Below are 27,427 nucleotides of genomic sequence, written 5' to 3' on the forward strand. Positions count from 1 at the left end.
AGGTGGGGAGGTTAAACGAGAGGGTGGCTCTCGTGTGTGTGCAGAGCAGGTCTCAGAAAACCCCGTGGCTGGTGCTGCCCGTCAAAAACAGATTCAGCTCATCATGCTCTGTGCTTCTGAAGATGGCTGGAACGCTTTACTCCTCTTGCTCCACAACTACACAGTTGTCTCCTTGCTACTTCCTCAGCTGCATGGAGTGGTTCACACAGTAGTTAGTGTCTGCTCTGGTCTGTGATTTTTAATACCTGGAGCCATCCCAGCACCTGCCCACAACCTGGCAGCTCAGGACCCATCCCACAGCTTGGTGACTAAAACAAAGACACACAACTTTTGGTACCTCACAGGGGCGAGTCTTTAATGGAACACAGAGACCCTGGTGTTACAGACAGGCACGCCGAGGGATGAACAACAGATGCAGTGGAGTCTGTTTTCAGATTTCCATAACAAGTGTGTGTCAGGAGCTGGCAGCTATGAAGACATGTGGCATATGCTGGGTATGTCTGTGCCGTGCCCTGCCCAGGAAGCTGCTGCTTCTGTGGGAGCTCCTCTGATGAGTTACAGACACCAGGAAAGGACAGAGCTGCTGGCTTGGGGATTCAGAGGAAACTCACCTTGACCTCTCCTCCTTGTGTGCTGCAATGCAGCAGGCAATCCAAGTGAAGAGTTGCCCACAAAACCACAGCACATGAAGCTGATCCCAGGAAAACTGGAATGGCAGGAAGGTGGCTACCATCCACTGGGGTCAGGCCAGCAATTCCCAGCTGGACATTTTCTTTCTCTGCCCTGCCCAGCTGCCTCAGTCCTGCAACAGCTTGTGTTTTACAGACGAGCTCTCTGAGCAGAGGTGAACAAAGAGAGTCCCAGCTGCCGTGCGAGCACGCAGCTCACACAGGTCGTAGTCATGGGCCCACTCCACGTTGCCCCAGCGCCGAATCTGAAGGAGAGGAGGAACATGGATTATACTCACAGCAGCTCAGCAACTCTCGGCTTCCCTTCTCATGTTTGTGAAGCACAGGTAACCCCCACCCCCAGGAACTGAGATGATCCTCGACTGCTGAGGCAGGGATATCTTGAGATCAGGATGTATTTCATCTGTACTGGGGTCTGAGGCAAAGCCTCTTAACAGGAGGATGAAAAGATTCCCAACTTCAGCCACTTTTGGGACAAGGAGAGCTTTACACCAAGCTAATTTCCAGCAAGCTTGATATCTTGGTGTCTACCAAAGCCTCCAGGCTGGATAACCCTCAGCAGGAGAAGTCAGCCACAACTTTGCACTTCAGATTAGAGAGGGAGAAAAGCAGCCATCTGGGCTCTGTGAAAACAAACTGGCAGCCCTGGGAGCACTCTGGGCTGGTGTGCCCGTGGTGTTGCTCTGCAGCAGCACGCTCCAAACGCTCTCAGACACGGAGACTGGTGGAGTGGAACGTCTCCTGCTATAGCAGGCACTTCCCCTGCCAGTTATTTGTGGTGGGGGATGCATTTGTCATGCTGAGATTATTGCTATTTGAATTATGGGGCTGTTTTGTAACATAATTTACCTGGTATTCTTCCTCCAGGCGAGACAGAAGCACAGCTTTCTCTACTGTAATGTGCCTGTCAATCAGGCTCATGGACAGAATCAGCGATTTCAGCTGGGTGATTACAAATTCTATACCTGGAAGGGAATAACCCAAACCAAACAAGATTCATGGCTGTTTTCTGCAGCATTACAGCAGCATCTTCACAGCTCTGAAGAGACAGGCAGGCTGTGGTACCTCCTCAGGGAGGGCCAGTGATCCTCCCACCTGCACCTGAGCACTCAGACCTGTGGTTAACACCAGGAAAGAACATTGTGCTGGCCCTGCCACCACAGTGGCAAAGGCCGTGCCCTGGACACCATCTCCTTTTATTCTGCCATAACCTTTCCCTGGGCAAAGGGAAGAGACATCCACCCAAGCCTGAGAATTCTGTGTCTTTTGTGGGTTTCACTGCCTGCTGCTCATTCAGGTCTGGAGCGAAGCAAACCTCCCTTCACTTCTTTATCTTTCGGTGTCATTCAGATGATTCAGGCAAGATTAAGTGGGATATAAGGATAAAAACGTGAGGACAGTGCACAGTGTGGGCACTTTGAAGTACTAAGCCTGATTTCTTTTCCTGGTAACAACAGCTAGGGATTAAATCATTAGAAGGTTTGGCATTAAAGAAGTTATTTGTGCTAAGGTGGAGCAAGCAGCTTATGGGACAGCACAGTCAGATCCTGAACACCAGTGGCACTGAAGAGAATCCCTGCCTGTGACAAAAGCAGGTCAGGGCCTGGCCTGCAGATTTAAAACATAAACCTCCACACTTGGAGCAGGAGAAGAACAACATTCCAGTCACTCTCCTGCCCTGAGGAGAGGAACCAACTCCTCACTGGCCCAGCCCCGCTCACCTTGCAGGGCCCACATGTTGTAGGATGCCAGATGGCTGACAAAGGTCTCCTTGGTGCTGGCTGGAATGTTTGGCCCCAGGATGCTGGTCGAGGAGCCAATTGTCACATTGTACCTGGAATGATCACCCAAACCCTTAGTAAAGCCCAGGGGAAAGACCCAGGGCTCATGGAGCTTGTGGCCCTGGGACTTCTGAGCTCCTGGGCTGAGCAGGGCAGGGCCTAAAGCAGTCAGGAACCTTTTGAGCTCTCACCTTTTCTCAGCCCAGGTGATCACAGGATCCCATTCATTCTTCTGTAGTTCTGCCAAGGCTGGAGGCTCCTCCACACGATAGCTGGGACATCACAGAACAAAACCACACTGGATGGTCACTCCCAGGCTAGGACACACCTCTGGAAAGGCCACTGACCCCACCAGACCCACAGCAAGTGGAACAGGGACCTGCCGTCCACCCAGGCAGCAGTGACAGGGAATAATCCCCCAACCCTGCCCTAAATTCAGTGTTTTTTTGTTATTCCAGGAAGGACAATTCTGTCTTACTACAAAACAGAGCGGTGAACCACCCAACTGAAAATTGCAGGCAGCCCCAAGCCAGACTGAAGTTAGAGGGTACAAACCCCACTGCAACTCTCTGTGGGGCCACTCCTGCTTCTCCTTGCCCAGTGGCTCAGCTCAGCATTCCCTGCTCACCCAGTCTGACCAAAGCCACAGGGGCAGGTGGGGGAAGCCTGTTCCTCTCTCCACAGGAACTGTGCAGCTGCCAGTGGAGGAGCCTGGGCATGAACAGGCTTGATGCTACAGCTCATGGGGACTTTAAGGAATGAAGGGCATTTTGGGACTGCTACAAGTAGTCTCAGCTATCTGTACTGGCACAGGAATACCAGGGACTGGCTGACAGAGCCCCACAAGCCTTTCAAAGGTGTTTTCTTTTCTCCAAGATCTTCATTTCCCACTGATCTCACCCTTGCCCAGCAGGGAGGTGTCCAAAACGGAGTTCAACAGAGGACCAAATCCAATTCTCCTTCTTTGGGTGCACAGACTGCAACCAGGTTTGCACATTCAAACCCTCAGGCAAAAACCAGCACAGAGCCATGCCATGACTGGGTGAGTGCAGATGTCTTCCCTCACTTTACCCAACCCTCTTTCCAAAATCCAGCTGGGTCCCCATCTCGTTACCAGACTGTGTCTGTCTCCAGGAACTTCACAGCTGCTCGGATCAGCTGCGTTTTGTTTCGCTGCGTGGGATTGTCCAGCGCCGTGTTGCACAGAGTGGTCTGGGGATAAAAGCAGTTGAAACTGCTGTTATTCCAGGCTTGAAAAAGCAGCAACTTCCATGGTACAATGCCAAGAAGAAGCAGAGGGATCTGTGGCAAATGATCTGAGGGGTGCAGGGTTACAAAATGGCTAATGTAATAAGTGTCTTCTCAAATCTTTCAGAATCCCTGGAAGCAGCTTATTAAGCAGCAGGGAAGAGGGGCCAAGGATTGCTCCAGAGCTCAGTTTCCTCCTGCCCCTAACTATTCCAAATAACACTGTCCAGCCCCTTCTCAAGTTCCCCTAAGTGACACAGATTCCCTCTAGACAGGCACCTGGCCAGCCCAGAGAAAGTCCTTTCTGCTCATTAGGAGCAGGACAACCTGCTGCCTCCACATTCTGCATTTGGAGGTCTCAGCACTCCACCCTGCCATGCTCACCAGGTGCATTGTGTAGAACTTGATGGTGTCTTTCTGGGAATCCCACTCTGTTGCCACTGCAATGGCCAAGGCCTCGCTGGGGACAGTGAAGAGTTTGGCCTGGGGCGTTTTCAGCTTTCGGTGGTCCAGGTTTATTTCAAAGCCTCCTGGGGAATCAGAGTAGAAATCCTGGGGAATCAAAGAGGAGCAGGCACTAAGGAACAACAGACAACCCCACAGGAGGAGCAGATTCAAAGTTATAGAGCTGAGAGGAGCAAGAGACCAGGAACACTCAGGTTTCCCACCATCACTTGGATACACTTGGTCCTGGAAGCTGGTTCCCACCATGCAGCTTTGCTGTAGATGAGGAGGGGGCACAGCAGCTGGTGACAAACCTGCCACTGACACAGCTTGGGCTGCAGGTGCTGATGTGGGGTGGGGTGATGACACCTCTCCTAGGGATCAGCTCCCCCATCCCATCCCATCGGCCATACTCACCTTCCCCCTGCGAGATGCTCACGTTCTGGTAGAACCTCTTCCTCTCTAGGGACAGAAACAGAAGGCAAAGAGAACATTCAGAGGGCAAACAGAGAATGTTCAATGCCTTCCCCTGCTCCCCATCACAGCTCAGAACAGACAGAGCTTTGCTGCTGTCGACGTGGTAACAAAAATCCAGCCCTTCTTCCACAGTTTCCAAGCTGTGAGCTGCAGTGAGCTCCCCTCAGCAGGGAGGCACCAGGAGCAACGAGAACCAGCTCCAATCCTGCCAGGCTGGGGGCTCAGCTGCCTCAGAGTGTGGCAGGGCTGGTTTCCCAAGCAGGCCTGTCCCACCTCTCCTCAGTTCTGCTTCAGGGTCAACCTTTCCAGATTCTACAATTACAGTTACACTGGATAAATTAACCCTCAAAGGACACTGCAGCCCAAACATCTCAGTCCAGCTCAGGAATATACCTGTTCCACCAACAAGATGAGCCTGAGGAAACTTCAGGTCTCATTTTAGGAGCAGCATCCTTTGCTACCAGCACTCCTACCGCCGTGAGAGCAGGATTACACCCATCCCAAAGGCTCACACCCCTCCCACAAGGCAGGAAGAATCCACGAGCCATTCCCCTGACAACAGCAAGCAGGCTGTAAATCCCAAACCCATAAACCTGTCTGGTGAAGGACACAGCAAACAGGCCAGGCCGCGGGTCTGCTATTCCAGGCTAAAACCAGCACATTCCCACTGAGGAAATAGAAGGATTTGCTCAGGCTCGGCGACCTGTGAGCTTTGGGGCCTCAGGCACAGTTCTAAAAACAGATTAAAGTGTGTGTACCCCAGAGGAGCCCCGAGGCTCATCAGTGACTCCCAAAACTTTGTCATGAGTCACCGCGACGCTGCAGCCTCACCTCCGACAAAATGAGATTAATTTTATTGTTTTTAAACCCACGTGATGGGATACGTGAGCCAGAACATACCTGAACCCCCTGGTCTGAGTCCCATTCCCTCAAAATCCCTAAAACCCAACAAAACACAAAAACAAGTGTAACAAACTGGTTCAGCGAGGGCTCGGCCGTGCTGCCAGCGAACCCTGCCCGCTCCAAGGACAGGCTAACACCAGGGAAAGGGCGCCGGGGACAACTCCAGCACCGGGGCCGTGCTAATCCCCGCCCTGCCCTGGGTGACCCCGGCATGAGGGTCCCCGGGGGAGGATCCCCCTCCCCAAACGCGGCTCCCTCACCTGTCGGCGGGGCATAGGCCCGGCGCCCACATGACCCCACCGGGCCGCTCCCAGCATCTGCAGGAGGAGTTCTGGGGAGCCGAGCGGGCTGGGAACGAGCCCACCACAGCCGGCGACAGCCGCGCCACATCGCGCCAGACGACACCACCACGACCACCCCGTCCGCACCGCGCTCAGCGCCGCTCCCTGGGCGCCGCCATCTTGCCGCCGGCCGCAACCAATCCGCGCCGCCTCCATTTAAAAAGAAACTACATTTCCCAGCAGCGCCGGGTGGCACCGCAACCAATCAACGCCCGAGCGTCGTTGCCAGCAGCCAATCAGAGCTAAGGGACGCCCCTCAGGCACGCGCGCCGAGGCGCTGCCAGGAGGCCCCGACCCGGCGGCGGCGGCGGCGTGAGGGAGCGGAGCGGAGCGGGCGGCGTCCCCCCGGCCGCAACCCCGGCCCCGGCCACGCTGGCGCCCGGGGACCCTCCCGAGATGCCGGTTCGGAGCGAGAGGCACCGCAGTGGAGGGGCGGGAGGTTCATCCTCCTCCCCTGCTACCGGAGCGGCCGCCAGCAGCTTAGTACCGCCACCCCCCATCAACACGGCGCAGCCTGGAGTGGCCACTTCGCTTCTTTACAGCGGGGCCAAGTTCCGCGGGCAGCAGCGCAGCAAAGGCAACGCTTACGAGGTGGAGGTCGTCATGCAGGTGAGGGGGAACGGCGTGGCGAGCCTGGTTTTGGCAGGGTGGGAATGGCCACCGCGGCCTGAGGCGAGACGGGGGAACCCCGGCTCGCCTCAGGTCGCGGTGGCCATTCCCACCCTGCCAGCCCCTTGTGACAGCACCCGCATCACCCTACCCCTCTATATTAGAAGGAATTTGTCGCAGAAAATATCACTCTAAACATCAGAATATCCTACTTAATGATGTGGTGGAATCACCATCCCTGGAGGTGTTGGAGGAAAGACTGGACGTGGCACTTAGTGCTGGTGAATCAGTCACGGGATGAGCTCAGCTCTTTTCCGACCTCAGTGGTTCTGTGATGATTCTAAGCTTTTTATGGTCATTTCTCCACGTTTCTGGTGGGATTTGTGCCCTGCTGCACGCTGCCACCTCGCAGGGGCTGGTTGTGGTTTTGTGTTTAAAAACGCTGCTTTTTTTGTCGAAAACGTGGCTGATTTGCATGTGTCAGCTGAAGAGAAGGGGGCTGCCTGCTCTCCCTGTGCTGAGCACGGGGAAACGTTGCTGTCCTTTGATCACAGGTGGAGAAGATCCATCTTCTCACGGGTGGAGGTTTGTACTTCCCTGAATAACTCACTCTAGATCTCAGAGAAAAGAAAAAACCCCTTGGAAAATCCCTGCTTTTAAAGGAGCAGGCAAATCCTTGCCTAATTTCTGCACAGCACAGGCAGAGAGATGCAGCCTGATAACTCAAAATGCAGGTGGCATAAAAGCTTTAAATTTAGGAGAAAGGCTTGTAAAATGCCGGGGGTGTGGGTGATTCTTCCAGGGATGCTTTTTCTTGGAGAATACTGTGAATCAGATCCCTTCCTGCTGGAAAGGGGATTTGCTTCCTGCTGCAGAGTTCTTGGGAGCAGGCCTGGGATGTGGAGGCTGCCAGAGGTGAGCTGGGCACCTGCAAATGATCTTTCCAGGTGGTTCCCATCATGGAAAAGGGCTGTGAATATTGGGCAGTGGGTACCAGCTGGAGCTGAAATTATCTTTGGAAGGGTTAGAAACTGCTTTGGGTCAAGCATGCACCTTCATGCCTATTTTTATGGTTGGACTTTGCACTCTTTTCCAGCATGTGGATATGGAAAACTCCTATCTCTGTGGATACTTGAAGATTAAAGGCCTTACAGAGGTGAGTGTTAACTGCAAAACAGCACAAAAAGGGGCTCTGTGAAGGCTTTTTTTTTTTTTTTTCCTGGTGGAGTGAGAGAAGCTGCTGCCAGAAATAGGAAGCGGAGGGTGTGAGCATGGTGTAGATTTGATCAAAGGGGATCAGCTGGGGAGTGGTGCTGGCTGTAAATGCCACAGGTGATCATCCAGCTGGGAGCTCCATGGAATCATTTACAGTTGGAAAAGCCCTCTGAAATCATTGAGTCCAACCACTGACCCAGGACCCAGCCAGGTCCACCACTTCCCTGGGCAGCCTGTTCCAATGTTTAACCACTCTTTTAAATTGTTTTTAATATCCAATCTAAACCTCCCTTAGTGCAATTTAAGGACATTTCTTCTTGTCCTGTCCCTTGTTCCCTGGGAGCAGAGCATGACCCCCACCTCGCAGCCCCCTCAGCTGCTTATGTTCCAAATCCTTCCCTGCAGCCCAGCTCTGATGTGGCTCCTGGCTTCATAAAATGAAGAGAGAGGCAGAGAAAGGCTGGAATAAGAGCGTGGAAGAGTCAGCTTGGAGAGGTGTGGGGCAGGATGAGGGATGGGAGCAGCAGCCTCAGATGGCCCAATCTCCCTGCGAGATGCTTTTTGCTGAGTGCATGGAGCTTTGTCTGCTCTTGAGTTTGTGCCTGTAGGTGACTATTGTGACCCCACCTTTGTCTCCCCTCTGCCAGGAGTACCCAACCCTCACCACGTTCTTCGAGGGCGAGATAATCAGTAAGAAACACCCGTTCCTAACGCGCAAGTGGGATGCCGACGAAGACGTGGATCGTAAACACTGGGTAAATAAATCTGGGGGCACAGGGTGGCTCTGGGCTGCTGGTCTGGGGGAGAGGGGCAGTGTGTGCCCATGCAAGAGCTGGCAGAAAGGCCTGGAGACCTTTTTGCTGTCTCCTTCCTTTTCCCCTGGGATCTTTATTTATAAAGGTCTCTTCAGCAAACTGTGATCTGTGATGAGGGAAGGGATGTTTTGTTTTCTACTTGTTTGCCTCGGGGTTGGGAGGAAGCAGGAGCAATCCCTGTCTCTTGATCCCCTAAGAGAACACAGTAATTAGTTTTGGAGATTTATTACAAAATGGAATGGAAAAGGGGAAAGGGATCCCACAAGCACAGGCAGAGTAGTTGGTACCTGTGTCCCTGCTCAGGGCAGGGTGTACCTGTTGCTGTGTTGTGAGGCCACAGCAGCCCACCTGATCACCCCCCCGCCCTTGACCTTGGCTGTTGTTTGCCAAGCTTTGATGTTTGTTGTATTTCTGTCAAAATATCCTCCTCTGGAAGTACAGGAGCTTCTTCAGCCAGGCTGGATATTGCTGTGAGTGTCAGTAGATTTCCCTCCTAAACAGCAGCTGGTACTAGAAGTTCTATTCCTGGAATAAACATCCTGAGCTGTTTTTTTGTTGTTGTTTGTTTTGTTTCAGGGAAAGTTCCAAGCTTTTTACCAGTATGCAAAAACATTTAACTCTGATGACTTTGATTATGAAGATCTAAAAAATGGGGACTATGTCTTCATGAGATGGAAGGTAAACCCTGCCTGTCTCCTTCTCTGCTGAGCTGCTTGCAAGGCACTGACAGAAACTTGAGATGTCTCAGAGCTTTTCCAGCTATGATGGTTTAATAGAAGATCTCACCCTGCCAACCCCAAAACCCACTGTACTTGCAAGTTCCAGTATGACTCTTGTCTAGCCAGCTAATTGTGTCCTTAAGGACTGCAGTCATGGCTAAAAACACAACAGGAAAATCTTGCTTGGTGATCCTGCAGAGGATGAGAGAATTGATGCCTCCAGTCCCTGTGTGGGGCCTGTGTTTGATGTTCTGGCCAGTCTGCAGCTCCATTCTTCAGCTGAGATCATCACAGAGTCACCATAGACTGCTTTGGGTTGGAAGGAACCTTAAAGCTCATCTTGTTCCATCCTCCTGCCTATGGCAGGGACACATCCCATTATCCCAGGTTGCTCCAAGTCCTTTCCTTGGACAGTTCCAGGGATCATGGGGTACCCACAGTTTTTCTGGGTACTGTGTGCCAGGGCCTCCCCACCTTCACAGGGAAAAATGTCTTTTCCAATATCCCATCTAACCCTGCCCTCTGGCAGTGGGTAGCCTTTCCCTCTCTTCCTGTCACTCCATGTCCTTGGCTGGAAAGTTTCCCTCCAGTTCTCCCATAAGCTCCCATAGGTGTTGAAAAGCTGCAGTGAGAACTCCCTGGAGCCTTCTCTTCATTCTCAGGCTCTGACTCCGAGTTTTGCAATGGGCTTCTGGCTTGCAGGGGACAGGTGTTGAAACTGATCTCTTGCACTCTCAAAACTCATTCTGTTCTCAGTTTTCTGCTTCCCTGTGAGGTCCCTGCAGTGGCGGGTGGTGAGGGGACACTGGTCTCTGCCCTGGGCTGCTGAGAGTGAGGGAGTACTCAGCCAGGAATGTCCTCATGTTAGTGGGTGCCAGTATTTGGTTTGGGAGGGCAGATTAGGGTGGGGTGGGGCTGTATTTGACCAACATATTAAGATGCAGCCTATGTTTTGAATGCAGGAGCAGTTCCTAGTCCCAGATCACACCATCAAGGACATCAGTGGTGCTTCCTTTGCTGGTTTCTATTACATCTGCTTCCAGAAGTCAGCAGCATCTATAGAAGGCTATTACTACCATAGGAGTTCAGAATGGTAAGGAAGCTTCCTGCCTCCTGAAGACTTAAACCAAGCTGTGACTCCTCTCCTCCTTGTCCACAACCTTGGGAGTGTCCAGGCATGAGGTTCAGGCTGGTGGTTGGACCTTGGGGCTGAAGGGGGAGTGTGAGCCATAGCTGGCCTGAGCAGACTGGTGTAGTCCATTGGTGTGGTATAAAGTGCTGCCCTAATGGAAAAGGGGAGGAAATCTGGGATGGCAGGATGGATGAGGGAAGATGATGCAGGGTCTGGGGAAGTGCTGTGAGGGAGCTCAGTTCTTTCTCCTAAGGAACAGCTCGGCTGTTGTTCCCTTTAGGCAGAAATCTTGTCAGGCCAATGTTTTTTATTCTGAGGTCCTTGGGGTGTTGCTGTAAAACAAGAGAACCGGCAAAGCTAATTGGTGGGTTTCTTGTTGGAGACAAGTAGCTGTGGAGAGCTCTTTTCCCTTGCATCATTGTCATGAGCAGCAGGTGGATGGCTGTAAGCTCTCAGGGGGAGGGAAGGAACCAGGAGGCTTTCAGACACATTCCCTCTAGCTGAGCTTTGAAAGACTCGTGTAATTTGCACTTGTAGCAAACGCTGTTTGAACTTGAAAGTTGTTGAACTTCAAAGGAATTCCAAAAAACCACTACAGTCAGCCCACCTGGAATGCTGCCTTGCTGCAGGTGGCTCAGAGGGACCAGAGTGGGAATTACAGGATCATTAAGGTTGGAAAAAACCTCCAAAATCATCAAGTCCAACCTTTGACCAAATACTGCCATTCCCTCTAAACCCTAAATGGAATGTCTGTTTGATTTTTGAGCACTTCCTAAGGATGGCAACTCCTCTACTTCCCTGGGCAGGCCATTCCAGGTCTAAACCACTCTTTTAGTGAAGACTTTTTTTCCTCATATCCAACCTGAACATCTCATAGCACAATTTGAGGCTGTTGCCTCAAGTTTTGTGGGAAAAGAGCCCAATCTCCACGTGGCTGCACCCTCCTGTCAGGGAATTGTTGAGTGATGAGGAGCAATGCTGAGTCCTGCCAGGATTTTGGCACAGTGGGAAGTGGGTGCTGGATGCCTGAACACCCTGGGTGTGTAAAGGGGGAGAGAAGAGCAGGCAGCAGAGTGGCTGCTCTGCGGCTGCCAAGCAGGAGCTGTGTGTAATCCTCTCTTCCTTCTCTGCCAGGTATCAGTCATTGAATTTAACGCACGTTCCCGAGCACAGTGCTCCTATCTACGAGTTCCGATGACAGCTGTCCACATCTGATAGCGCCCAGAAGCAAATGGGCAGGAGAGCATGGCCTGCCAGGAGAACTGTGTCCCTGTGGGAGCACGGGAATGCACGCTTCTCTCCTGCCCTTGGACTCGAGAGAGAGAGCGAGAGAGAGCCTGGATGTTAACTCACCCAGCCCGAGGAGCTGCTGGAGCTTGATTCTCCCTCCTGTCGAGTGGCCATTTGATCTTTACTCTGGTTTTAAGCTACTTTAATGCACTTTCTTGTTGCACAGCTCGTTTCTCTGTCACTGAAGTTCCTCCCAGCTCTCTGGAAGCTGTTTCTCAGTAGCTGGAATCAGTGCTCTGGCCTCTATATAATAAGGAAATGTAAGCTCAGGGCTTATATTTTCCTTGTTATATCCTGATGTGGGTTGAAATCACCAGGATTCAGGTTTCTTGCCCAGATTTTCAGCTGTGATGCTCCCAGAGCCAGGTCCTGGGTGTGAGACTCGGCTGTGGAGTCTGTTGGGGAGTGTTGGCTGAGGTAAGGCTGGAATGAGGCTTTGCTGGCTAACAAGGTTAGCTGGAGCTGCAGATCTTTCAGGAACACCAGCGTTTTGGAGCTGGAAGCTGTTCCTGTGTCTGGATGCGCCATTGGGAATTAATTTGATGTACGGACTTCCAGGCTCTCAGTAAAGTGGATCTGAACTCTGCTTGTAGGTGTATATTTGCTCTTTACTTAAGTTAAGGGTAAAAAAAAAAAAGTTAAAAAAAAGACAAAAAAACCCACCTTTTATTAAAAGAATATATCTATTTTTATGGCTCCTTTTCCAAAGGACCCTATGGCAAATGCACAAGTACTGGATTCCATGTTACCGTTTTCACATTGAAAACCAGGAATGTCTGTGTTTTTATATCTGTATCCAGCTAAGCTTTGGGAACATAACCAGAGCACAAACGCTGAGCAGCGTCGCCCTGGGACCTCTCAACGTTTGTACTCCCCCTTCATGCTTCACCACCACTGCTTGACACCTTTTTACAAGGAAAAACAAGAAAAAAGTTTTTAAAAAACCCTTCTCAGTAGCTCCCTGTGACTCCGAATGTTCCAAGTGACGTAGCTTAAGGCTCCTGTGCCAAAGCGTGTGTGTGTGTGTGGGGTGGTTTTTTTAAAGACACTTTAAAACTTGGCCTCAGTTTTGTTTTTACCTTGTCAGCCCCACCTGTGGGGCTTTGTGAGAGTTGAGTTTACCGTTTTTCTGGCTGTTTTAAAGCCCAGCTTCCTCCAGGCAGATGTGTGGTGCGGCTGGTGCTGAGGATGGATTTTCCACCTGGGAGAGGAGATTGAAGCCTCCACGTGCCGGCACGAGGTGCTTTGGGTTTTGCTTCTTTTTAACTAATTTCCCTTTTGGCAGCAGTTACCACTTGTTTAAGCCTTAACAAGGGAGGATTCAGGGCTTGGGGAGCCCTTTCCTCTATTCCAGGTTGGGATTTGGAGTGCCTGGTCTCGGGAGATGATGCAGAGTTCGCCTGCTGCTCTCCGTGGATCAATCCTTTTCCCATGGACAGAGATGCCTGGGGGAAAAGGGAGACCTGGCCCTTCCCAGGGACTGTGTGCTGGTGCTTTGGCTGTTGCTGGGGGATGTGCAGGGACAGCAGTGAGGTGATTCAGGGCTGTGAGCAGAGCACTTTGAAGTGTGTTCCTGTTTTAATTTGTTCCTCTTGGAGAAACTCAGCCCCTTTGGAGGAGAGGGGTTTCCTCATGGGAGGTGCTGGGAGATTGTCCTGGTTTTGGAGGTGAAAACCAGTGGTGCTGCTCCACTGTGACCAAGTGTGGGGGTGAAATCTCCATCCCAGGTGCTGTGAGTGCAGGGACCCAGCTCCAGTGGCTCTTCCCAGCCCTCTGGAGCTGTCTGTGCAATGCTGGTGGTGGCACCAGTGTCCCTGTGCTCCCCAGGGCTGTCAGTGCCAGAGGGACACTTGGATTTCTGATATGGTTTAGTTGAATTAACCCTGTTTGTTGGCAGAAGCTGAGTTAGGATGGTCCTGGGAGTGTTTAACATGTGTAACTATCCCTAAACCAATGAAGTTGGGTTGTTTTGGTTTTTTTAAGACTTGATATGTTGTGTGAGAAGGGTATGGAAAGAGCATCCTGCTCTGTGCCTGCCTTCTTCCCACCATCCTGAAGGGAATTTCAGCTTAGATCCAGAACTGGCTGGATGTCATGTGTGGCAGGAGCAGAGCAGCTTGTGGAGCTGAGGGTTTTTTGCAGGAGCTATTGGTGTGTGGATTTTCCCTCCTCAAAGGCCTTTGCTTTGGTTTTTCCTTTTCTTTGACCTGTTTGAGTTGAGGGGAGATGTTCTGTACGTCGTGGTGCGGTGAGAGAGAATGGCCCAGGGGAGGATTTGGGGGGCAGAGGTGAGAAATGGGGTGTTTGGGTTTGGGAGAGATGTGTCTCTTGAAGCACTCTGGCTGCAGCAGGGTGTCTATGTGGGGGCCGAGGAGGAGTTTTGTGGAGCGATCAACATCCAAATTAAACATGAATTCTGTTGAAGGGGTCTGTGTCCGTGTGTGTTTGTCCACCACAGCACTTCCTGGTTCCTGGGCATTGCTGTGCTTTGTCTCCTTCCTTGAGGGCTTCTCCAGGAATCCCAGCAGCTTCTGATGGCCTTAATTCACAGACCCTCAGAATTATTAAAGCTGGAAAAGACCCCTGAGAGCATCAAGTCCAGCCTGTGACCCATTGCCACCTTTTCACTTGGTGGCACTGAGTGTCACTTGCATACTCCAGGGATGGGGACTCCACCAACCTCCCTGGACAGACTGTTCCAATATCTAATCACTCTTTTGGGGAAAAAATTCCTCCTGATAATGAACCTGAACCTCCCCTGGTCCCTTGAGGCTGTTTCCTCGTGTCCTGTGGCTGGGAGCCTGGGAGATGAGCCCGATACCCCCTGGCTCCACGGCCCTTTCAGGACCTCCAATTGCACCACTCGTCCTGGCCGACAGTGGCATCCTGACCTCAACTCTTCCAAATTTTGCAGGATTTCTCCAAAACTTCCGATGTCAGCAACTAGGCACGTGTGTGATCTTAGAGCCCCAGTCCTCATCTATAAGCAGATACCCAGAGCCTGGGGAAATTATTTCTTTTTCCCTTGGAAAATGGCCTCCAATTGTGGCCACTCGCCCTGGCCGACAGTGGCATCCTGACCTCAACTCTTCCAAATTTTGCAGGATTTCTCCAAAACTTCCGATGTCAGCACCTAGGCACCTGTGTGATCTTAGAGCCCCAGTCCTCATCTATAAGCAGATACCCAGAGCCTGGGGAAATTATTTCTTTTTCCCGTGGAAAATGGCCTCCAATTGTGGCCACTCGCCCTGGCCCACAGTGGCATCCTGACCTCAACTCTTCCAAATTTTGCAGGATTTCTCCAAAACTTCCGATGTCAGCAACTAGGCACCTGTGTGATCTTAGAGCCCCAGTCCTCATCTATAAGCAGATACCCAGAGCCTGGGGAAATTATTTCTTTTTCCCGTGGAAAATGGCCTCCAATTGTGGCCACTCGCCCTGGCCCACAGTGGCATCCTGACCTCAACATTCCCAATTTTTGCAGGATTTCTGCAAAACTAGAGATGTCAGCAACTAGGCACGTGTGTGATCTTAGAGCCCCTATCCTCATCTATAAGCAGATACCCAGAGCCTGGGGAAATTATTTCTTTTTCCCGTGGAAAATGGCCTCCAACTCGGCCACTCGCCCTGGCCCACAGTGGCGTCCTGACTTCAACATTTCCAGTTTTTGCAGGATTCCTCAAAGCTACCTACACAGGTTGCTAGTTCCTATCATGAACTAGGAACCTGTGTGATCTTAGAGCCCCAAGTGCCACCTCTAAGCAGATACCAGAGCCTGGGGAAATTACTTCTTTTTCCCGTGGAAAATGGCCTCAAATTGCGGCCACTCGCCCTGGCCCACAGTAGCATCCTGACCTCAACGTTTCCAATTTTTACAGGATTTCTCAGGATTTTCCAGCCTTAACTAGAGGAGCAGGGGGAGGCAGTCCCGGTGAGGGGCTCGCTGCTTTCTGAGACCTTTCCCTTCCAGCCTCTCCCTCCTGTCCCCACCCGGGGCCGCCTCCCTGGGGACCCTCCCGGTGGCGGCGGGCGGAACGCGGGGCGCGGGGCTCGGGGCGCGGCCGGAGCTCGCAGTGCGGCGCGGCCCGGACGCGTGGCGGGGACGGACGGCGGGGCCGGCGGCGCTTCCGGCGGGCGCGGAGCGGGGCCCGCCATGGGCATCCTGGAGAAGATCTCGGAGATCGAGAAGGAGATCGCCCGCACGCAGAAAAACAAAGGTGCGGAGGGCGCTCGGGGGCTGAGGGACCCGGGGGCGGCGGGCGGGCAGGCGGGCTGGGCGTTCTGGGGGGCGGGGGGGGTGGGGCACGGGTGGTCTGTGAGTTATGAGAGGGCTGAGAGGGAAGAGGGGACCGGGGGCTGTGGGGAGTCTGTGGGGCTGGGAGGGGCTCCGTGGGGAGAGGAGCCGGTCAGGGCTGTGCGGGAGGCAGAATCGGGGGGTTGTGAAGCTGGGGGGTCTCTGGGGACGCAGAGCGCTGGATCGGGGGTGCGGGGGCTGGGGAGCAGGGGGAGCCCTGGGGCTGTGCCAGGGGCCCTGGGGAGGGCGGGGGCCGCTCTCTTTGCTGCCCTGCAGCCGCTGCCCCCCCGGAGCTGGGAGGCGAGGACATCTCAAGTCCCGCTGGCACAGGAGGCTCCTGCTCTTGGGGTGCTCTGGGGGCTCCCCGTGGGCTCTGCCAGAGCTGCTGCTGGGCTGTGGTAAATAATAGAAATAAACCTGTAAGGTCCTGGTTTCATGCCCTTATCTGTTACAAAGCCAGACAGCTACCTTCCTTTTTTTTTTTTTTCTGATTCGGGTGTAAATTCAAGTGTTTTGTTAGGACTGAGGCAGGAAAGTACTTTCACACATGTGAACTCTGGGTTAAATGTGTCTTTAAAAGTTGACAAGAAGAGGGCAAAGTAACCTGGTCGTTTTGGGGTGCTGAATGTGAGCAGCTGTAAGGAGGGGCTGTTTCCAAGAGGGGCTGCTCCCCCTGTGACCTCTCTTTCTCCTGAACTGGCTCCCTTCATTCCTGCACCTGTTTTCCTCTGCCTTGCTCCTTTAACTCAGGAATCTTTTTGGCAGCTTCCCTCCACTCTGACTTTGTGCAGCTCCCTGGAAGGTTTGCTCTCAATGCCCAGGGTTCCAAACAGTGATGGAACAGCTGGATGTAGCAAAGACATTCTTCCCTCTCTCAAGATTTTTTCGTAGAAGAACACAGAGAGAAGAAAGAGAAAACAATTTCTGCTTCTACTATCTGTGTTCTTCTATGAAAAAATCTTGAGAGAGAGAAGAATGCGGTTGCTACAGCTGGGAGCAGCTCAGTGCCTGGCCATGCTTGAGATGCTGACCAAGATCCATAAGTGTTTCCTTTTTAGGAAGGTTCTCACTCCCAGAAGTGAATCACCAGCAACTTTCTGCCAACCAGCTCTTGGCTTTGTGTCATTGCAGCCACAGAGTACCACCTGGGCCTGCTGAAGGCGAAGCTTGCCAAGTACAGAGCCCAGCTGCTGGAACCCTCCAAATCGCCGGCTGCCAAGGGCGAGGGCTTCGATGTGATGAAATCAGGAGATGCCCGGGTGGCACTGATCGGTTTTCCTTCTGTGGGGAAGGTCAGTCAGGCTTTGTGCTCCCTCTGCCTCCAGGCTGGGCTTTGCAGTGTGTTGTACATGCAGGTGAACCTGGTGGGGAGAAATGATGTCTGACTCCAGCTCAGAAAGCTGAATGATTTCTTTATTATAACTATGGTGTAATACATTAATATACTTTCTAAAGGAGATACTAAAACTACAAACCTACTTTTCTAACTACCATAACTCACTCACAACTCCTGACCCTCTGTTGAGAGTCCAGCCCCAGGTGGGTTGGATTGGCCATCAGGCTCAATCCTCACCAGAATCCAACCAAGCCATCACCCCAGGTAAACAATTCCCCAAACACATTCCACATGGGGAAAACAAGGAGCAGAAATTGAAGTTGTTCTCTCATTCTTCCCTCTGTGTTCCTCTGTGAAAAATCCTGAGGGAGAGAAGAATGTGCCTGCCACAGCAGTGGCTGCAGAGCAGGTTTGGGATCACAGCAGTGTGGAATGGTTTGGGTTGGGAGGCACCTTAAAGCTCCTCTGGTGGGATGCCACCTGGAGTCCTGTGCACAGTTCTGGTGTCTCCAGCATGAGGAGGATGTGGAACTGTTGGAGCAAGAGGCCACAAGGTTGGAGAGAGGACTGGAGAGTGGAGACTGGCTGAGAGGGTTGGGGCTGGAGAGGAAAAGGTTCTGTGGAGACCTCACAGGAAAGGCTACAGGGGAGATGGAAATGGATTCTTTGTAGTGGCAGGAAGAAGGGGAATGGGTTCACACTGAAAGAGGAGGAATTTAGGTGGTTTCTTCCCTGTGAGGGTGGGGAGGCCCTGGCACAGGGTGCCCCTGGATCCCTGGAAGTGTCCAAGGCCAGGTTGGATGGGGCTTGGAGCACGCTGGGATAGGGGAAGGTGTCCATGGGAGGGGTGGAATGAAATGGGCTTTGAGGTCACTTCCAACCCAAACCCTTCCATGATTCTGTGATCTAGCTGAAAGTTGGAGATGGGGAAACACTCCTTCATGTTGTGTGCTCTGCCCTGTGGAACTTGTTGCCTAAAAGTTGTTCTTTCAGGGCTGAGGAAAGAAAAAACCTGATTTACTTGAGTTCCATCACAGTGGCACCACCTCAGTCCCTGTGCCTGGAACAGCCACAACACAACTTCCACAGCCTGAGGAGCACTTTGGTGTTGCTTGTTTTGCTGAACCTTCTCATTTTCCTGCCTGCTGATGCTGATCTCTTGCATTTCAGTCCACGTTTCTGAGTTTAATGACCTCGACTGCCAGCGAGGCCGCGTCCTACGAGTTCACCACGCTGACCTGCATCCCAGGAGTCATAGAGGTGAGCAGGATTCTCCTCCAGCTGTGTAAATGTGTTTGCACCAGCCACACTTGTGCTGCCACTAAGGAGCACACACATCCAAGGGTCTCCAACGCTGAATTTTGCTTTAAACTTATGAGTGCTGATGTAGCACTTCCTTGAACTCTTCAGGATTGGCTGCCTGATCAGGATCTTTGTGCTGCTCTTGGACTGACCAGAGCAATACAATTCTCAGCTGAATTTTGTATAACCACTGTCAGTGCCAGTGACCAGCTGGCTGCAAACCTTGACAGATTTGTTTTTAATGAAGCTTTACAGAGGCAATCTGTGCTGTGATCACTTTCAAAACAAAATGCAGCTATTCCTGTCCTTGAGGGGTTTTATTAGTGGTGACCTCAGCATCCATCAGGAAAGCAAATGATAAAGGGCATCAAACTGAAAAGTGTCCAAGAGTAATGAGGAAATCTGGGTCAGGAGGGAAGAGGAAGTTAAATAATGAAAGTAACTATATTAGTGGGAAAAGGAGTTTAATGTAACACATTCAAGCAGAGCTGTGAGCTGCAACAATGGCTGGAGAGCCAATGCCTTGCAAATCCTAGGGATAAGAGTCTCCTGGGCTTTTTTCTGGTACTGTAAGATCTGCAGCACCCCTGAATAATTTGCTCTGTCACAGTAAGAGATGTGGCACTTGTTCATTACTGAGTTTTCTCATTAGACCAAGAAAAGAAGGGTTGTTTTTCCTTTCTGTTCCCCAAACTTGGGAATGTGTGACTGCTGTGCTGTTTTCCTGCTGCTTTGTCCAGCAGGATGCTTTAGGGGGTCTGGATCTAATGCAAGCTGTGTGTGCTGCTGAACACAGCCCATAGCTCTGGAATTTGCCTCAGGACAGAGCCACAAGCTTTGTGCAGGATTCCCCTGGCCTGCCAGTTCCATCCAATTCCACTCTCCACAGGATGTGGACCCCCAGCACGTGTTTGGGGCTTTTGGTGCAGCTCAGGTGCCCTGCAAGAAGCTTTCAACTTTCCATCCTTCCATTTCCCTTTCAGTACAAAGGAGCCAATATTCAGCTGCTGGATCTGCCTGGAATCATCGAAGGAGCAGCTCAAGGTTGGCTCACGTCTGTGTTTTTGTACAGGAGGGATTTGCCCTCAGTAGTGCCCCTGGGTATCTCAGATACACACAGAGGTTTCCTGGGCCAAGAGTTCCTACATTGGCTTTCCAAATTTTTGAGTCCTTGATCCTATGTGAGGCACGATTCCTGTCCCTGAGCCCACAGAAGGGTCTATATGTAGCACAAAGATGGTTTTCTGGAGGTGGGAGCCAAAGCAAGCCAGTCACTTCTCACATCCTTGCCTGAGTGTTAAGTGGCTCATCTGTTTTCTGGTACTGAGGAAATCTATAGAAAGATGCTGGAGAGGAGGAGGGAGAATTACAGCTAAACACTAACCTTGTTTGAGTAATTCCCTGAGTTCCTGCCAGTCCTCCCATGACTCCTGGTTCTGGGAAGAGATGCTGGCTTTGTTTCTCTGTGTTGTCATTGTACCCCTTGGCTGGTTATGTCTGAAAATAGCTTAGGAAATTAGGGAGTCATGGAACATCTGGGAAGGGACACATAGGGATCATCCAGTTCAACTCTTGGCCCTGCACAGGACACCTCAACAATCCCACCCTGTGCTTGGTGTTGTCCAAACCCTCCTGGAGCTCTGGTGGCCTTGGGGCTCTGCCCATTCCCTGGGGAGCCTGGGCAGTGCCAGCACCTTCTGGGGGAAGAACCTTTTCCTAATATCCAACCTAAACCCTCCTGACACAGCTCCAGCCATTCCCTTGGGTCACTAGAACAGTGCCTGTGTTTCCTAAGGCACCTTCTGGCACTGATCTCCTCCGTGCTGAGCTCTCTGTGCAGCCTGGAGCTGCTGCCAGGGCTTCCAGCAGCTGACTGCAGCCAGGACAGCACTGCAGGATTTTTTTCCTTGCTTTCAAGCTGCTGCATGGGGCAGGATTCCCCATCTGTCAGAGCACTCAGCTGGTTCCTCTTGCTGATGTGCATCCCCCTCCTGTCTCCCCAGGGAAGGGCAGAGGCCGGCAGGTGATTGCTGTGGCCAGGACAGCAGATGTTGTTATCATGATGCTGGATGCCACCAAGGGCGAAGTGCAGAGGTGAGTGTGAGCTGGGCTTTGGGCTTGAAAACATGCCAGCCCCCTGAGGAATTGTGGAGAGCACCTGGGGAATGAGGAGTTAAAGTATTGAGTACGGGATGGGGGTTGTATTCCATGAGAAACATCCTGCTGATAAGAGTGGGTGCTCAGCTGAAGGGTCATTCCTAGAGCACAGCTGTCAGAGATGGGAATGCAAACCTGGATTTCCACCACAGACTCTGACCTGCGTTAGGGGAGTTTTAGGCTTGTGGCAGGGCTGTATCAACACAAAAATCAAAAAGGGAAAGGTCTGGGTGTCACCTGGCCACACTCAGTCTCACACGTGCTGTGTCCCTGCAGGGCCTTGCTGGAGAAAGAACTGGAATCTGTAGGAATCCGGCTGAACAAAAGCAAACCAAATATCTACTTCAAGGTGAGACTTCCTGAGCTTCTGGAGGCACAGCTTGTCTGCTCAAAGCTGAGCTCACTCTGCTGCCCCTTGTGTTGGACAGGCTGAGGGGGCTCTGGGTTTTGCAGAATGTTCTTACATTGCTCTTTTGCATCCTGCAGCCCAAGAAGGGTGGAGGCATCTCCTTCAACTCCACTGTCACATTGACTCAGTGCTCTGAGAAGCTGGTTCAGCTCATCCTCCATGAATACAGTATCCTTTCCTAATATGGGAGACCCTTAAGCCATCAGCAGCTCATGGTTTAAGTGCTTCCTGCTGTGGGACAGCCTTGGTGTCACCTTGGTGCTGGCTGGTTGGCATCAGGCTGTCACCAGGGAGCTCAGCCTGTGTGGTGTGTTGGGATTTGGGCCTTGACAGTGTCCACCTCAGAAATCTTCAACGCTGAGGTCCTGTTCCGAGAGGATTGTTCCCCTGATGAGTTCATTGATGTGATTGTAGGAAACAGGGTCTACATGCCATGCCTTTATGTGAGTATCCTGGGCAGCCTGGCTTCTGTCACACCCAACATCTCTTTTCTGTGCCAAAGGAAATGTTGGAGCTTCACAAATTTGTGGAACAGTTTGGGTGGGAAGGAACCTTAAAGCTCATCTCATTCCACCCCTGCCATGGGCAGGGACACCTTCCAGTATTCCCAGAGTGCTCCAAGCCCTGTCCAGCCTGGCCTTGGACACTCCCAGGAATCCAGGGGCAGCCAAAGCTTTTCAGGGCAACCTGTGCTAGGGCCTTCCTGCCCTCACAGGGAAGAATATTTCCCCAGTATCCCATCTAACCTTGCCCTCTCAATTTAAAACCATTCCCCCTTGTCCTATTACTCCATGCCCTTGTCCCTGGCTCCTAAAACAGTAACGAGTTGGGGTTTAAGAGGTGGAAAACAGCTTGACAGGGAGGTTTTTATAGGCTTTGGATGTGCAGCCGTGTGCTGTGTGTGCTCCCTGGGCCCTCTTGTGGCTGGTGCTGCCCTGGAGCAGCAGAGCTTCCAATCCCAGTGCCGGGCTTTGCTCCCACGTGTGGAGCCTCCGACTCCCCTGCTGCCAGCTCTGTGCTTAACTTTTCACATCTAGTCCCTTGTGTGCCAGAGGTCCCTTTAGGGCTCTGTTTGTAGCCACTGGGTCTGTATGAAATCAAAGAACGTGTTCCAAGGCATCCCAAAAGGAGAATTTTAGAAGGCCAAAATTTATATTCAGGCGTCTGAATTTTAATTGTTTGTTTTACTGAGAGTCTTGGCTTATCTTCTGACAAGATCTGTGTTTCTGTTTCAGGTGCTTGAGATTTCTTTGTATATGTTGCTGAATTGCCTTTTTAAGGGCTGTGTTGTTTTCCCTTTGGTTTAGGTTTATAACAAGATTGACCAGATATCCATGGAGGAGGTGGATCGTCTTGCTCGGAGGCCCCACAGTGTTGTCATCAGGTAGGAGCTGTCACATTGCCTTTTTCTGCTGCTCTGCCTGGTGTAGGGTTCATTTCACACCCCTTTCTCTAGCTTCTCCCAGGAAGGGACTTCTCCCAGGGGCTTCTGGGGTGAGAAGCAGAGCTGCTGTGCAGCTTTTCCCAGATTTCCTTCCCCTGGAGAGGCAAGCAGCTTGGCTGTCTGCAGGACAGAGTCAAACAGTCTGCCTTGTTTCCTTAGAAGTGCTGATATATCTGTTGGGGCTTTGGTGCTTCCAAGCTGTTCACCCTTCTGGAATCATGGATTGGTTTGGGTTGGATGGGACCCTAAAGCTCATCTCATTCCTGCTGTGGGCAGGGACACCTTCCTCTAGATCAGTTTGCTCCAGGCCCCATCCGACCTAGTCCTGAACAGGTCCAGGGATGGAGCATGAAACTCTCTGTACATCCTGTTCCAGTGTTTCTCCACCCCTTTAGTAAGGAATTTCTTCCTAATAGCTAATCTAACCCTGCCCTCTTTCAGTTTAACATCGTTTTACCTTGTGTTTTTCCTTTCCTTGCCTCATTAAAGACTTCCTCCTCGTTCTCCAGCACTTTAATAAAGACATTTCACCTTGTTCTTCTGGATCCCTAAATCACAGCAGCAGTAAACAGATGATCCTGGTGTTTTGCAGCTGTGGCATGAAGCTGAACTTGGACTACTTGCTGGAAAAGCTCTGGGAGTACCTGGCACTCACCTGCATCTACACCAAGAAACGGGGACGTAAGTGACCATGAGCTGAGCAGAAGTTTGAAAGGCACAGATGCTGCTGCTGCTTGTGGAAGGCAGACAGGGCTGGTGCCTTGGAAATGCTGGAATTACACCCTCCCTCATCATCCTTCAGCTCTTGGCAAATACTTCCTGCTCTGTCTGATCCTGCCATGTGTGGATCCCACCATGGCCTTCCTGTTGTATTTTACAAGAGCTGAATTTTCATAAGTCTTTGCATTATAGAGGGGAGTAAAGTGTGCAAGTTCACAGCCTTTTCCTTGCTATGCACACTGTGATGACCTCTTTAGCCTGTCACAACCCAGAAGTTTCCTGTTCCTACTGCGAGAAATTTGGTGATTCCCATGCCCTTGGTGATTCCCATGCCCTTTTGCTTTATAACCCGCTTGCAACTTCTCCCAGTTATGAAGGCACATCTATAACTTGCTCTATTTGGTTGTGAGCAGCTGAACTTGGGTGGATGTGAGGACATCAAGGAATTTTCTGAGCTTGTTAAGCTCTGAAATCTTGGGGATTTTGGTTTTTCCTTGAGCAGCAGGTGTGTTTTGACTTAGGTGGTTTTGTTTCTCTTAAGTCAAGGGTTTGGGATGGAGTCAGATCAGGTGGGATGTGAGGAAGGTGCTGACTGTGTGGAGTGGGTAATTGCACTTGTGGGTAGTGGAGAGCTGATTTGATGCTTTTAGGTACTGGATCCCTGTTCTGTCTGGGAGCAGGAAGGAGGAATTTGGGAGTAGTAAGCACAAGGTGATGTGAGATGGTGTCAGCATTTTAAAACACTCTTGATAGAAATCCAATGCTTTTTCTCCCCCTTCTGCTTCTCCACAGAGAGACCAGACTTTACAGATGCCATTATTCTACGGAAAGGGGCCTCTGTGGAACATGTGGTAATTTTTCTGCATCTTTTACATTTCCCTGTGTGCAGGATGCAGTTCCTCCTGGACATGCTGTGATTTGTGCTCCATAAAGCTCAGGACATGTCAGTGTTTGGTTGTGCTTCTCCTTTTGTTGCCTTTTATCTGCCTCAGGTTTCTTTCACAGCTGCTATAAAAGGTTTAAACGGTAATTATTTAATGCAGCCCAGTGAAAAAACACATGGAAACAATAGAATGGGGCTTTATGGGATTGGTGATTCCTGTATCTGTTCTGTGTGGTTTCAAGTGCTTTTAACTGGCTCTTAAAGTCTTTATTGTAAATTCTGGCATAGACTTGAGTTTCTTTTAATTCCTGGGTATTGAACAAGTTGTTTGCAAAGTGGTGAATGTAAATACTTCAACTTCTGCCTGTCTTGCAGTGCCATCGGATTCACAGATCATTAGCCAGCCAGTTCAAATATGCCTTGGTGTGGGTAAGTGTTAGACAGCAACTGGAATTCCTGTCTTCAGGTGTCTCTGACTGGTCTTCTAACCCTTCTCCCCATTTTTTGCTTCAAAGGGGACCAGCACAAAGTACAGCCCTCAAAGAGTGGGCTTAACCCATATGATGGAGCATGAAGATGTCATTCAGATTGTGAAGAAGTAACTGCTGGTGCCTGGCCTTGCCTTTAATCACTGCAATTGGAACTGACCATGTAAAAACAAAACAAAACACAGCAAAAAAAATGAAAAAGAAAAAGAAGAAAAAAAAAAAAAAGATATGTGTTCCAGAGCCAAGAAAGCTTCTGTGAAGCTCCTTTTCTTGGAGAAAGGCAGAAAATGAGGTTACTGTGCTTGCAGGTGGGGATGGGGAAGATGGGTTTCCATCTGGCAGCATTTCAGGCCAAGTGATATTTCTTAAAAATTTAGAAGGAGACAGTTCTTCTAGGGCACAGTTCCACAGAGAGCAGTGTCCTGCCCCTTGTGGGGTTTGCACATGAATCCATGTGCATTCCCAGTGGGAAGTATTTGGGTTTGTGTGAAAAAATCTGGCCCTGTGCTTTGGGCTGAGAGAACATTGCTGATGCTTTGCTGCTTATCCATTCACTTAATTCAAGCATTGATCTGAAGCAGAATCAGAGTTTTCCCTCCCCTGCTTGCTGGACACATTTCTGCAGCTGAGACAACCCTTATTTTTAATGGTCCCACCTCAATTAACATTAAAACCTGGCATTCTGTGCCTCTCCATAGCCTTGCAGTGGGGTTTGTAGGACATCCTGGTACTGAGACATGAAAAATTAATTTGGTAATGGTTAATTAGCTTGGCCAGACTGCAGTGGGGTATGATCCAAGAGCTGTAGTCTGGGGTGAGGATTCATGTCTGTCATCTCATTCGTTGAGGAGCTGCCTTGGGAGCTTCCTCCTTTCTTGGGCAGGAGTTGTCCTGCCCTTCAGTCCCCAAGGTGGAGGTCTCATCACCCATACCCCTAAATTCCAGTTGCAGCTCTTTGGAGCTCAAGGTACCACCCCATGCTGTGAGTTTTACCCCAGCCCTGTTACACATTGCTTGTCTGGATATTGTTCATCAGAAATCTGGGATTTTTGTAATCGTGCTTTTCCATTGAATACTGTTGCTAAACAATTCAGAGTGCCTGATAGAGGACAGTTCTTGTCTTCTGGGATCAAGAACTGCCAATAGCTTTTATTTTCTTTCATTGTAAAAGGGTTTGGTCTGACGTGGATGCAGAACTCTGAGGACAGGTGTGACACCTGTCTGAGCAGAGTTCCTTCCCTCCTCCCTGCTCCTTCCCGCCCCTCACAACCTGATTGAGCAGAAATGGAAGGATTATTTTATTTGAGAAAATAAAGAATTGTTATTTCATGTGAATGGTGGGTAGATGGCTTGGTGTGATTCCTAAATCTCTTTTTTACCTTTGGCCACCTGAGGAATCCTGGATGCTGTCACAGGACATTGAGGGGGCAACAGAAGGTGAAGTGGCTGCAAGAAACTGGTGATAGGAGATAAATACATACTATACACAGTGCCCAAGCTAAGAAGGTGACTTTGAACTCTGTAAGTTCCCTTCCCTGTTCCTGGCTTTGTTCACAGCTGGGGTGCAGAGGAAATCCTGACCACAGAAGCAGCGAGTGGTGAACAAGCTCCAAATGATCCCCATTATCCCTGTCTGGCAGTGGAAAGCTGGCCCTTCCCAGTGTGAGCTGGGTGGGATGCTGTTCCAGCACATTAACTCACCCTTCCCATTTCCCATGAAGGTCGCACAGGCAGAGTTGCCTTCACAAAGACTAATTTTGGTTTCGTTTTGTCCCTTAGTTTCTGACTTTTTCGTCCAAATCCTGCAGCCTGCCAAGCCTTGGCATGGAGCCGGGCAGCCAGAAGTGCTGACAGGGCTTCATGCTCAGCCCAGGTAGTGCTGGGAGCCAGGGGGTGCTTGGTGTGAGGCTGAAATGCACAGTGTTACCTGCTAAAACCTGTCCTTGAATAGCTGCTGCTACCTCAGTGTGGGTTTCAAATTGATTTTGGCATATCATTGTTAAAACCCCCTCTGCCTAATTAGCTTCATTTAGGAAAATGGGCATTTTATCCTCTTCAAAATGAACAGATACATGATTAAAATTGGAATGGGAATGAAGTAAAAATAGTTAAGCTAGAAGGAGCCAACTTATTTTTTCAGAGAGAGTAGCTTTTTTGGCAGCAAGTTTATAGCTGCATTTGAAAATGCACCATTTAATTGCAGTATTCCTTCTTCCAGGAGCGTCCCTAATTGTTGTGCACTTATGTTAAAAGCAGCAAACGTTGCAGTTCGTGCTGGAGTGAGTTTGCCTCCAAGAGATCTCCAAGTCCTGAAAAGACAAGGTCCAAAGGGCAAGAGGGAAATCTGCTGCAGCATTAGGATTGTACTGGAGCCTCCTGAGGTTTACAGAATTTGCAGTATTTCAGTATTTAAAGGGGCTTATAAAAAAGGTGGAGAGGGACTTTTCACAAGGGCATGCACTGGCAGGGAAAGTGGGAATGGTTTTAAATTGAAATGGGTGATACAGATGAGGTGTTAGGAGGAGATTCTTCCCCTGTGAGGGTGGTGAGGCACTGGCACAGGCTGCCCAGAGAAGCTGTGGCTGCCCCATCCTTGGAAGTGTCCAAGACCAGGGCTTGGAGCAACCTGGGATAGTGGAAGGTGTCCCTGCCCATGGCAGGGAGTGGATGAGATGAGCTTTGATCTCCCTGCCAACCCAAATCATTCTGGGATTTTTTGCATTGACCAGAG

General features: G+C 50.8%; 3 protein-coding genes across 3 annotated transcripts; 2 read left to right on the top strand and 1 right to left on the bottom strand.

The window, feature by feature from the left end:
• Positions 1–328: 328 nt before the first annotated feature.
• On the bottom strand, positions 329–6,025 carry ATPAF2 (ATP synthase mitochondrial F1 complex assembly factor 2). The gene is made up of 8 exons (XM_021550500.3): positions 5,803–6,025; positions 4,580–4,624; positions 4,103–4,248; positions 3,585–3,682; positions 2,662–2,742; positions 2,411–2,523; positions 1,539–1,654; positions 329–934 (listed from the first exon to the last, which is right to left on the bottom strand). Exons 1-8 carry the CDS (start codon positions 5,930–5,932, stop codon positions 797–799), a joined length of 867 nt encoding a protein of 288 aa, XP_021406175.3. The 5' UTR covers positions 5,933–6,025; the 3' UTR covers positions 329–796.
• A 160-nt stretch (positions 6,026–6,185) lies between these two features.
• GID4 (GID complex subunit 4 homolog) lies at positions 6,186–14,087 on the top strand. The gene is made up of 6 exons (XM_021550509.2): positions 6,186–6,492; positions 7,589–7,648; positions 8,355–8,462; positions 9,099–9,200; positions 10,204–10,334; positions 11,508–14,087. The coding sequence occupies exons 1-6, from the start codon at positions 6,280–6,282 to the stop codon at positions 11,569–11,571; spliced, it is 678 nt and encodes a 225-aa protein (XP_021406184.1). The 5' UTR covers positions 6,186–6,279; the 3' UTR covers positions 11,572–14,087.
• Positions 14,088–15,753: 1,666 nt separating this feature from the next.
• Positions 15,754–26,031, top strand: DRG2 (developmentally regulated GTP binding protein 2). Its single transcript, XM_021550032.2, has 13 exons — positions 15,754–15,880; positions 17,089–17,249; positions 18,464–18,553; positions 19,579–19,639; positions 20,599–20,689; positions 21,029–21,101; positions 21,239–21,329; positions 21,507–21,604; positions 22,469–22,545; positions 23,198–23,286; positions 24,118–24,176; positions 24,584–24,637; positions 24,724–26,031. Exons 1-13 carry the CDS (start codon positions 15,817–15,819, stop codon positions 24,808–24,810), a joined length of 1,095 nt encoding a protein of 364 aa, XP_021405707.1. The 5' UTR covers positions 15,754–15,816; the 3' UTR covers positions 24,811–26,031.
• The last annotated feature ends 1,396 nt before the right edge of the window (positions 26,032–27,427 follow it).

The sequence above is a fragment of the Lonchura striata genome, chromosome 16, assembly GCF_046129695.1.
Source record: "Lonchura striata isolate bLonStr1 chromosome 16, bLonStr1.mat, whole genome shotgun sequence".
NCBI classification, from domain to species: domain Eukaryota; kingdom Metazoa; phylum Chordata; class Aves; order Passeriformes; family Estrildidae; genus Lonchura; species Lonchura striata.

Coding starts and splice junctions, on each gene's coding strand:
- DRG2 (XM_021550032.2), top strand. CDS start 15,817: ATGGGCATCCTGGAGAAGATCTCGGAGATCGAGAAGGAGATCGCCCGC. Junction 21,102..21,238: donor AACCAAATATCTACTTCAAG/GTGAGACTTCCT, acceptor TGCATCCTGCAG/CCCAAGAAGGGTGGAGGCAT. Junction 21,330..21,506: donor GCTCATCCTCCATGAATACA/GTATCCTTTCCT, acceptor TGTCCACCTCAG/AAATCTTCAACGCTGAGGTC.
- GID4 (XM_021550509.2), top strand. CDS start 6,280: ATGCCGGTTCGGAGCGAGAGGCACCGCAGTGGAGGGGCGGGAGGTTCA. Junction 8,463..9,098: donor ACGTGGATCGTAAACACTGG/GTAAATAAATCT, acceptor GTTTTGTTTCAG/GGAAAGTTCCAAGCTTTTTA. Junction 9,201..10,203: donor ATGTCTTCATGAGATGGAAG/GTAAACCCTGCC, acceptor TTTTGAATGCAG/GAGCAGTTCCTAGTCCCAGA.
- ATPAF2 (XM_021550500.3), bottom strand. CDS start 5,932: ATGTGGCGCGGCTGTCGCCGGCTGTGGTGGGCTCGTTCCCAGCCCGCT. Junction 3,683..4,102: donor AGTTCTACACAATGCACCTG/GTGAGCATGGCA, acceptor TTTTATCCCCAG/ACCACTCTGTGCAACACGGC. Junction 2,524..2,661: donor ATCACCTGGGCTGAGAAAAG/GTGAGAGCTCAA, acceptor TGATCATTCCAG/GTACAATGTGACAATTGGCT.